We start from the raw sequence: 11,599 nt of genomic DNA on the forward strand, positions 1-11,599 counted from the left end.
TATGTAATCGAGAAAGCTGACAAGACAGTGAGTGGTGGAGGAAGTTTTCATGTTGCCAAATTGCTGAGGGTCTACGACTCCTGCAATATCAGCATAAGCCCAGTCAAACACAAAACTTTCACAGATTAGGCTGGGTATTGGGGTGATTGCAATAGGTCGTAGCTGATTTAGGGATTGTGGGCTGGTTGACTTGGGCACTGGTGATACATAAGAGGTCTTCCAGTCAGCTGGGCATCTGGCTTGACTGAGAGAAGCATTGATGATGGAGCAGAGGGGTTTAGCAAGCTCCGGGGAGAACTCCTTGAATAGTTTCATTGGTAAGTCAATGGGGGTGGTAGAGCGTTTTAATTTTAGTTTGTCCAGGCGTTTTGCTACGTCAAATTCCTCTACTAAGTCAGTGGGAAGGGGGCTGGTAGGTAAGCAGGGAGAGTGGTTGCCATCCAAGCCAAATGGGAGCGTGTGTGTGTGTGTGTCTGTGTGTGTGTGTGTGTGTGTGTAAGATGATAGACAGGTAAATTATGGAAGGAGAGTGTGTGTGTAAGTCAGGTGTTATGAGTGAGTTACCTGTTGTTAATGACCTGTCGTTGTGTCCTCCTTACCTTTTCCACCACACACACACACACACACACACACACACACACACACACCATTATTAACTACCAATCCCGTTAACTACCTTATATTAGCTGTAGTTAAGTGGCTGGCTGGTGTAATTGGCTAGTTTATGACCCACTGAGATAACTTTACTCTCTGTTTTAAATTTGTTTATGAAGGTTTTAGTTGATGTTTATTTTCTTAAGTTACATAATTATCTCTAGTCTCTCTCATTATCTCTCCTTTTTCTCTCACTTTCCTCATTTTCCTTCTCACTCTCAGTCTCCCCTCTTCCCCTATTTCACTCTCCCATCCCTTCTCCCTCTTCCCTCACTCTCCCTCTCTCTCATCAGGATACTCCACCTGTCACACCTGCCTCCTCTTATCCTGCCTCTCCTCACCTGCCCACACTACTCTCCTGCCTCACACACACACACACACACACACACACACACACACACACACACACACACACACACACACACATACACATACACACAATAGCTTATCAATAACAGCTTAAACATGTCACCTGTATAATGATTTACCTGTATAAATTAACTACCGTACCTGTATAAATTAACTACCGTACCTGTATAAATTAATTACCGTACCTGTATAAATTAATTACCGTACCTGTATAAATTAATTACCGTACCTGTATAAATTAATTACCGTACCTGTATAAATTAATTACCGTACCTGTATAAATTAATTACCGTACCTGTATAAATATATTTTTGTCGGCATTATGAATTAATTCCTGGTTTTGTATTTTTCAGTAGCAAGAAAAACATGTTACCCTCCACCCTCCCTCTATCCCCCCACCTCTCCCACACTCCCTCCCGCCCCTCCCACACTCCCTCCCGCCCCTCCCTTCCCTCCCGCCCCTCCCCTCCCCTCCGCCCTCCCTCCCTCCCGCCCTCCCACACTCCCTCCCGCCCCTCCCACACTCCCTCCATCATGCAGTGTTATAAACATGAAGGTACAGGATATATTTATGAATATATTTTCACGGTGACAGGACAGCGTGTAGGTGTTGAGTCATGTTATAGTCTGAGTAACGTGAGGAGTCATGTTTAGGTGAGGAGGAGGAGGAGGATGAGAAGGAGGAAGAGGAGGTAGTCTAGGACACAACAGAATTTAACGAGGAAGGAGATGAGTGTTGAGACGCCCACACATGTAGGTGGGTGGAGTGGGGGGGGGTGGAGGAGTGTGAGGTGGAGTGTGAGGTGGAGTGTGAGGTGGAGTGTGAGGTGGAGTGTGAGGTGGAGTGTGAGGTGGAGTGTGAGGTGGAGTGTGAGGTGGAGTGTGCGGTGAGGACAGTAGATAGCTCTATCATGATAACCTAACCTAACCTATCATGTTACTCGGGCAGGCTGACCCATGTACGGTGGCTAGCTCCTTAAACTGTTGTGGGTATTATGTGACACTAATGGCTTGATAATTGTCTGTCTGTCTACCTGTCTGGCTGTCTACCTGTCTGTCTCTCTACCTGTCTGGCTGTCTACCTGTCTGGCTGTCTACCTGTCTGGCTGTCTACCTGTCTGCCTGTTTACCTGTCTGTCTGTTTACCTGTCTGGCTGTCTACCTGTCTGGCTGCCTGTGTACCTAGCTGTATTTGTGTGTATTGAGGTAAATGAGAGAGAGAGAGAGAGAGAGAGAGAGAGAGAGAGAGAGAGAGGGGGTGGTGAGGGGAGGTAACGAAGTAAGGGTCTGTAGGGGAGGTAAAGGGGTTAAGGGGAGGTCAGAGGAAGGGGTAAGGGTTATGGGAGGAGTAAAGGGGGTTAAGGGGTTAAAGGGGGAGTTAAGGGGGGTGGTTAAAGCAGATTACCAGCTCAGCTCTGGACGTCAGACAACACAACACCATCTGGCCATTGGTGACGTCAATTGTTGAGTTAATCAGCTGGTTGTCCTCAGAGTGGTTTGTTGGGGGGTGTTAAGCCGCCTGGGAGCTGAGGGATGTTGGGAGGTGCTGAGGTGTGCTGGGATGTGCTGAGATGTGCTGGGATGTGCTGGGACAATGGTAACAATATGGAGAAACGTTTGTTAGGGGGAGGAGGTAAGCTTGAATTAGGGAACGGTTTGTGGTCGTAGGCAGCCAGACATCCTTAGACACCCCAGAGAGACATATCATCACCCCAGACATGCCCCTTATCACCCCAGACACATCATCACCCCAGACATGCTGCATATCGTCACCCCAGAGAGACATATCATCACCCCAGACACATCATATCATCACCCCAGACACGCCCCTCATCACCCCAGACACGCCCTCATCACCCCAGACACGCCCCTCATCACCCCAGACACGCCCTCATCACCCCAGACACGCCCTCATCACCCCAGACACGCCCTCACCCCAGACACGCCCCTCATCACCCCCAGACACGCCCTTCACCTTCACTTTGTATAATAATTTACATACACTTTATCCCATGTTAATTGACCTGACTTAAAACATTAATTACTATTATATTTACTTTGTTTCAGTAACCACTTGTTTAACATAGCGGCCCTGAGGTTAACTAGTCCTCCTCCCCAGTCTCATTAAAACAATAAAACAAGTAATATACAGTAAAATAAACCAAGAAAAACAATAAAACAAGAAAAATACAGTAAAATAAACCAAGTAAAACAATAAAACAAGAAAAATACAATAAAATAAACCAAGAAAAACAATAAAACAAGAAAAATACAGTAAAATAAACCAAGTAAAACAATAAAACAAGAAAAATACAAAATAAACCAGAAAACGATAAAACAAGAAAAATACAGTAAAATAAACCAATAAAACAATAAAACAAGAAAAATACAGTAAAAAAACCAGAAAAAAAAAACAAGAAAATACAGTAAATAAACCAAGTAAAACAATAAAACAAAAATACAGTAAAATAAACCAAGTAAAACAATAAAACAAGAAAAATACAGTAAAATAAACCAAGTAAAACAATAAACAAGAAAATACAGTAAAATAAACCAAGAAAACAATAAACAAGAAAAAATACAATAAAATAAACCAGGTAAAGGGAGGACTAATCTATTTTCTTATTCCCTTTTAAATCTATGAGACGTGTTTGAACAAGAGCTTCCAATCTATAGCTCCAAATGAGATGGACTCCAGTGATAACAAAAACAGATCTGGTCTTTCAAACTTTCATTTCGTTCATATTTTTCTTCTTCTTTTATTTAACTTTTCTTGTTTTGCTGTTTTTGTTAATTTTTTTTGTTAATTTCTTTGTTTATTTTCTTCATATAACTTTATTTATTTTTTCTTTTAGAGTTGTTTCAAATTTTCATGATTGGGAAAGTGTTTGAGAGAGAGAGAGAGAGAGAAGAGAGAAGAGAGAGAGAGAGAGAGAGAGAGAGAGAGAGAGAGAGAGAGGCCACCTTTGTACAGCTAAAAGCGAGAGAGAGAGAGAGAGAGAGAGAGAGAGAGAGAGAGAGAGAGAGAGAGAGAGAGGCCACCTTGTTACAGCTAAAAGAGAGAGAGAGAGAGAAGAAGAGAAAAGAGAGAGAGAGAGAGAGAGAGAGAGAGAGAGAGAGAGAGAGAGAGAGAGAGAGAGAGAGAGGCCACCTTGTTACAGCTAAAAGAGAGAGAGAGAGAGAGAGAGAGGCCATCTTGTTACAGCTAAAAGAGAGAGAGAGAGAGAGAGAGAGAGAGAGAGAGAGAGAGAGAGAGAGGCCACCTTGTTACAACACAACAGACCGGGGAAGCTCTCATAACCAAGATCTCGTTAGTTATGAAAGAAACAGGAAAACTTTTGTGTGTGTGCATGTAGGAGTCCGTGTATGTACGTATATATGTATGTATGTATGTATGTATGTATGTACAGGAAGACGGTTTTATACTATCATACATGAAGACAAACTTATCCAATACAGACAAATAACTGACAGATATATTAACCAACCTTATCATGATGGCTGGGGTTAAACATGGTAGATTGACTCATCACCTAGACGTCACACCTCTCTGACGTATCACCCATGACGTCATCACACCTCTATGACGTCATCACACCTCTATGACGTCATCACACCCTATTGACGTCATCACACCTCTCTGACGTCATCACACCTCTATGACGTCATCACTCTTTACGGCCCCGCACCTGTAATAATGAACACCTAATTAATCCACAGTTATGCTTTCACTAATACTTATATAACACCAAACAATAATGTCTTGGTTTAATCTCTCAATAAAGACACTTATTAAACGCGAATGATTTAGTTACGCCTTTACACAAACATAACTAACATTTTTAACTAGAATTTATTTTTTTTTAATTATCAACAAAGTATAAAAAATGGTGAAAATTTTCCCGTAAAAAAAATAATAATAATAATTCCGGGTGATATAAAGAGTAGGTACAATAGGGCGCTCTCCCTTAGAATGGCTCCACTGATAACACTAACAGCGGGGGAAAAACTACACCATTATCACTCCACTATCTGGTTCAGGGCTAGAGACAAAATCCTGCCGTGATTAAACCGTTAACTTGGGTCAGTGCTGTCTCTACTCGTCTCTCTGTCTCTACTGTCTCTCTCTGTCTCACTGTCTCTCTCTGTCTCTCACTGTCTCTCTCTCTGTCTCTACTCGTCTCTCTCTCTGTCTCTACTGTCTCTCTGTCTCCACTGTCTCTTCCTTCTACTCGTCTCTCTCTCTCTCTGTCTCTACTCTTCTCTCTGTCTCTACTCGTCTCTCTCTGTCTCTACTCGTCTCTCTCTGTCTCTACTCGTCTCTCTCTGTCTCTACTGTCTCTCTGTCTCTACTGCTCTCTCTGTCTCTACTCGTCTCTCTCTGTCTCTACTCGCTCCCTCTCTCTGTCTCTACTCGTCTCTCAAGTGAAGTACATTAAGTGGATGTCTTGGTGTGTGTGACGGACCATTTATTTTATATTTTCTAATTTATTTCGTTGGTTATTAATTGTTTTTGTGTATATTTTAAGTTATTTCATACACTAATAAATATAATTTATTGAGAAACTGTTCATTAATATGTTTGTTTAAATACCTGAATGTAAATATGACAAAAACGAAGCAAAACAGGAATTTCTTTCACAAAATAAAACCTAACCTAACCATACAGTAGTACTTTTTTTTTTATTCACGATACTAATATATTTTCATTTTATTTAGATAAGATAGGATAAATTAGTTAGGTTCGTGTTGTACTTTAGAAATGATTTTAGGCTCGTAGTCTCACACACCACTGGATGTAAACAAAGGCTGGACAACACCTGTGGACACCCGGGGATTTAAACGACCAATTTCTGCGAATTTAAAGGTATTTTATATTGTTTTAGCCAATTATTGCGATTTTAACTTAACCTATAATTTCAAATGCAATTTATATATCACTACAATATTAAAGAACTACTAAAGAGTAAATAATAATGGAATTCCACGTGAAAATACCAAACTCATTCCTTCAATTAAATAATTTTTCTCAAGTTAAACTCACCTTATTAACACTAAAAGTAGGCGTTTCAGTTTCTTATATTCCTTATGAAGGTTGTATAATGGTTGGGTAGTAATGGTTCACTATTGAGGAAGTAAGATAACAACTAAATAGTAAAGTGACTACCACAGTTCACCTTCACAATTGCCGTAACTCGTCAGGGTACAGAGATTGATGTTAGGAGTGAGACACGAACATTAGTTAAGGCATTTTTTTATTTCGTGGTAAACAACACGAATAGCCTAAAATCAAGGTTTGTTTATATATATATGTAGATTATTATTATTATTATTATTATTATTATTATTATTATTATTATTATTATTATTATTATTATTATTATTATTATTATTATTATTATTATTATTATTATTATTATTATTATTATTATCGTGTGTGTGTGTGTGTGTGTGTATGTGTGTGTGTGTGTGTGTGTGTGTGTGTGTGTGTGTGTGTACTGTGTGTGTGTGTGTGTGTGTGTGTACGTGTGTGTGATTTATTTTATATGTTATTGAATTATTTATCTGCCCGCGTACTATTATTCTCTTTTCAGATAACGGCTGCTTCTCCTGGTTCTTCATTACAAGGTAGGCCTATTCATTATGCATTGGTTTATATATTTATTGTGGTTCCTAAGTACAGCTAGGCCTACGCATTATTTGTGGTTCATTAATACAGGTAGGCCTATACAGTATTAATTTACCTATTTTCTCTGGTTTCTATGTACAGGGTAGGGCCATGCATTATTTATTAACGTTGCTATTTAATATTTTACACGTAGAATATAAAAAACGTTGCTTGCTGATGTTTACACTTACAAAAAACGTTGCTTGCTAATGTTTACACCTTGGTAATGTTTATACCCAGATCGTAAACACCCGACCCCCGCCCCAAACATTAATATAATTTTTCTCGGTTAATTTCTGTTAAACAATTGACCACAAAACAGTAACTCAGTGAAGGGAAAGTTTTTACCGCCGCAGTCACCTGAGTTATCGAGAATTAAAAACAACAACAACAACAACAACAATAACACGACACTAATAATAAAAACAACAGCAGTAACAATAACAACAATAACAATACCAACAATAACAACAACAATAACAACAACAACAACAACCATAATAACAACAATAACAACAACAACAACAATAACAACACCAATAACATCAACAACAACACCCACAGTACCCACACCAACAACAACTACACCACCACCACCAACAACAACAACAACAACAACTACAACAACCACAACAACAACAACAACACTACTTCACTCACAAGTTTTGTTTACATCACATTTTTTATTTCAACTAATTATTATATTCTTACAGATTATTTAATTATAAGTAACTCAACTCATTCACCCAATTAATTTTGACCTATCATAGCATTTTGTTATTAATTACTGTTTATGTTTCAAGCTTCTAATTCTTTTGATAAGCTTAATTAACTATTTTCTGGCACCTTATTGTTTTTGTACAATTCTCCCCTATTAATTCCAACTAATTACTCTTAGGCTAATTATCTATGGAATCCTATTACCCCGCGCTTAATTAATGCAGCCAGGGTAATCCTCCTAAGTACCGCACCGTTATTAAGTACAGTACGTGGTCTCCGTCCGTCCGTCCGTCCATTCCTCGTCCGTAAATTTGTGTTGACAGTAGTTTGTGTTTTTTGTTGGTTTATTCTTGTTTATATATTACATACATACACACATACATACATACATATACTATACATACACACATACATACATACATACATACATACATACATACATACACACATACATACATACATACATATACATACATACATACATACATACATACATACATACATACATACATACATAGTACACACATACATACATACATACATGCATACATACATACATACATACATACATACACACCTCCAGTAACAGGGACAGGTAGACAGATTCCACCTTTTAATTAAGGCTCAAGACAACATTCCTTGCGTTTAAATTTGGTAAAAGTTAAGAAGCCGAGAAATACCTGAGTTAAGACCTCCACCTGTCCCGATTAATTACCATCAGGTACGCCAGGTATATTGCTGTGCGGGTTCAGAGTGCGGGTTCAGAGTGCGGGTTCAGAGTGCGGGTTCAGAGTGCGGATACAGAGTGCGGATATTATTGCGGAGTTGGTTTTATTAATATTATGACTGTAAAAACCTTTAATTAACGGACTGGGGCCCATTAGGACTGGGGCCCATTAGACCAGTGACCCAAGAGACAAGGCTGAGCTCTGCTGGTCCACCGCACATGTAGTAATATCTATTTATTTATACTCTCTCTCTCTCTCTCTCTCTCTCTCTCTCTCTCTCTCTCTCTCTCTCTCTCTCTCTCTCTCTCTCTCTCTCCTTATACCACAAAGCTGTTCAGCACCATACACTCTAGCAGCCTCCTATCCCCCCTCCTCCCCTCAGCTCTTATAACAAGTGTTGCAAGTTGCAGGCGTGGAGGTGTCCTTGTTACAGGCGTGGAGGTGTCCTTGTTGCAGGCGTGGAGGTGTCCTTGTTGCAGGCGTGGAGGTGTGTCCTTGTTGCAGGCGTGGAGGTGTCCTTGTTGCAGGCGTGGAGGTGTCCTTGTTGTTGCAGGCGTGGAGGTGTCCTTGTTGCAGGCGTGGGTGTCCTTGTTGCAGGCGTGGAGGGTGTCTTGTTGCAGGCGTGGAGGTGTCCTTGTTGCAGGCGTGGAGGGTGTCCCTTGTTGTTACAGGCGTGGGTGTCCTTGTTACAGGCGTAGGTGTCCTTGTTGCAGGCGTGGAGGTGTCCTTGTTACAGGCGTGGAGGTGTCCTTGTTGCAGGCGTGGAGGTGTCCTTGTTGCAGGCGTGGAGGTGTCCTTGTTGAAGGCGTGGGTGTCCTTGTTACAGGCGTGGGTGTCCTTGTTACAGGCGTGGAGGTGTCCTTGTTACAGGCGTGGAGGTGTCCCTTGTTGCAGGTGTCGCGCTTGTTACAGGCGTGGAGGTGTCCTTGTTACAGGCGTGGAGGTGTCCTTGTTACAGGCGTGGAGGTGTCCTTGTTACAGGCGTGGAGGTGTCCTTGTTACAGGCGTGGAGGTGTCCTTGTTACAGGCGTGGAGGTGTCCTTGTTACAGGCGTGGAGGTGTCCTTGTTGCAGGCGTGGAGGTGTCCTTGTTGCAGGCGTGGATGTGTCCTTGTTGCAGGTGTGGAGGTGTCCTTGTTGCAGGCGTGGAGGTGTCTATTACAGGCGTGGAGTGTGTCCTTGTTGCAGGCGTGGAGGTGTCCTTGTTACAGGCGTGGAGGTGTCCTTGTTGCAGGCGTGGAGGTGTCCTTGTTGCAGGCGTGGAGGTGTCCTTGTTACAGGCGTGGAGGTGTCCTTGTTGCAGGCGTGGAGGTGTCCTTGTTGCAGGCGTGGAGGTGTCCTTGTTGCAGGCGTGGGAGGTGTCCTTGTTACAGGCGTGGGGTGTCCTTGTTGAAGGCATGGAGGTGTCCTTGTTACAGGCGTGGAGGTGTCCTTGTTACAGGCGTGGAGGTGTCTGTACAGGCGTGGAGGTGTCCTTTTTACAGGCGTGGGGGTGTCCTTGTTGAAGGCGTGGAGGTGTCCTTGTTACAGGCGTGGAGGTGTCCTTGTTGAAGGCGTGGAGGTGTCCCTGTTGAGGCGTGGAGGGTGTCCTTGTTACAGGCGTGGGAAGTGTCCTTGTTGCAGGCGTGGAGGTGTCCTTGTTACAGGCGTGGAGGTGTCCTTGTTGAAGGCGTGGAGGTGTCCTTGTTGAAGGCGTGGAGGTGTCCTTGTTACAGGCGTGGAGGTGTCCTTGTTGAAGGCGTGGAGGTGTCCTTGTTACAGGCGTGGAGGTGTCCTTTTTACAGGCGTGGAGGTGTCCTTGTTGAAGGCGTTTACAGGCGTGGAGGTGTCCTTGTTACAGGCGTGGAGGTGTCCTTGTTACAGGCGTGGAGGTGTCCTTGTTACAGGCGTGGAGGTGTCCTTGTTACAGGCGTGGAGGTGTCCTTGTTACAGGCGTGGAGGTGTCCTTGTTACAGGCGTGGAGGTGTCCTTGTTGAAGGCGTGGAGGTGTCCTTGTTGAAGGCGTGGAGGTGTCCTTGTTGAAGGCGTGGAGGTGTCCTTGTTACAGGCGTGGAGGTGTCCTTGTTGAAGGCGTGGAGTGTGTCCTTGTTACAGGCGTGGGGTGTCCTTGTTACAGGCGTGGAGGTGTCCTTGTTGAAGGCGTGGAGGTGTCCTTGTTGAAGGCGTGGAAGTGTCCGTGTTGCAGGAAAGAAGTTTGGTGACTCGGGTTGAGAAATGGCTGCCACTACCACAGTCCCTCCGATGTATACTGAGAGAGAGAGAGAGAGGTGGTGTATCCGAGAGGGATAATAATAATCTGAAGAAGAAAGAGAAGGAGGAGAAGAAGAAGAAAGAGGAGGAGGAGGAGAAGGAGAGAAACAATTAATACGAATGAGGAACAAAGAGAAGAAGAGGAAGAAGGTAAAACACAGTAATTATAGACAAGTAAAAAGGAAAGAGGGGAAGAAACACCTTTTTATTGGTCAGGTGGGCCCCTGTCTGTCTTAATGGGCCTGTCTGTCTTAATGGGCCCTGTCTTAAATGGGCCCAGTTCTAATAGGCCCTAGTTTGTTCTTGTCCATTAGCCTGGTTCTTCCCCCCACCAGTTATCCCACACTTGCCCTCGCCCCATCAACTTGCCTTCTTTCCCTACACTTGCCCCTATAGGTTCTCTCCTCTCGCCATCTTCTCGCCATCTTCCTCGCCCTCTGTTCCTCGCCATCTTCTCGCCCTCTGTTCCTCGCCCTCTGTTCCTCGCCATCTTCTCGCCCCTCTGTTCCTCGCCATCTTCCTCGCCCTCTGTTCCTCGCCCTCTGTTCCTCGCCCTCTGTTTCTCGCCCTCTGTTCCTCGCCATCTTTCCTCGCCCTCTGTTCCTCCCTATCTTCCTCGCCCTCTGTTCCTCGCCCTCTGTTCTCGCCATCTTCTCGCCCTCTGTTCCTCGCCTCTGTTTCCTCGCCATCTTCCTCGCCCTCTGTTCCTCGCCCTCTATTTCCTGCCCATCTTCCCTGCCCTCTGTTCCTCGCCCTCTGTTCCTCGCCCTCTGTTCCTCGCCCTCTGTTCCTCGCCCTCTGTTCCTCGCCCTCTGTTCCTCGCCCTCCTGAAACCAGTAAGGGCAGGGGCGGGGAGGATTTTTGAGTACAGACCGTCCATTATTGGCTGACTGTGGTAGGATTTGATGCTGTAAATCCTAGCAAGCGTAGGATTACAGATACCGACATGAGCCTCCTCTTCTCTCTCTCTGTGTACGTGGGTGTGTGCGTCTGTCGTCTGTCTATCACACACACACACACACGCGCGCGCCCTCTCTATAACCCAGGGAAGGGAAACAGACGCACCTTGCCCTTGCCTGTGAAGAGAATCCTCCCACCCTTCCTTACAAAATATATCCTATGGAAGGGCAGGATACATGACATGAATATCCTTACTTGGGTTGGTTAAGGATCATGTGTGATAGACAGACAGACATAGACTTAAAGATAGA

The 11,599-nt window shown here is 43.7% G+C and overlaps 2 protein-coding genes across 2 annotated transcripts; both read right to left on the minus strand.

The window, feature by feature from the left end:
• Positions 1 to 8,517: 8,517 nt before the first annotated feature.
• LOC121874379 (integumentary mucin C.1-like) lies at positions 8,518 to 9,537 on the minus strand. Its single transcript, XM_042378509.1, has 2 exons — positions 9,211 to 9,537; positions 8,518 to 8,976 (listed from the first exon to the last, which is right to left on the minus strand). Exons 1-2 carry the CDS (start codon positions 9,535 to 9,537, stop codon positions 8,518 to 8,520), a joined length of 786 nt encoding a protein of 261 aa, XP_042234443.1.
• Positions 9,538 to 9,573: 36 nt separating this feature from the next.
• LOC121874380 (uncharacterized protein PB18E9.04c-like) lies at positions 9,574 to 11,077 on the minus strand. The gene is made up of 3 exons (XM_042378510.1): positions 10,777 to 11,077; positions 10,092 to 10,290; positions 9,574 to 9,889 (listed from the first exon to the last, which is right to left on the minus strand). The coding sequence occupies exons 1-3, from the start codon at positions 11,075 to 11,077 to the stop codon at positions 9,574 to 9,576; spliced, it is 816 nt and encodes a 271-aa protein (XP_042234444.1).
• Positions 11,078 to 11,599: the final 522 nt, after the last annotated feature.

The sequence above is a fragment of the Homarus americanus genome, unplaced genomic scaffold, assembly GCF_018991925.1.
Source record: "Homarus americanus isolate GMGI-L3 unplaced genomic scaffold, GMGI_Hamer_2.0 scaffold49346, whole genome shotgun sequence".
Taxonomy (NCBI): Eukaryota; Metazoa; Arthropoda; class Malacostraca; order Decapoda; family Nephropidae; genus Homarus; species Homarus americanus.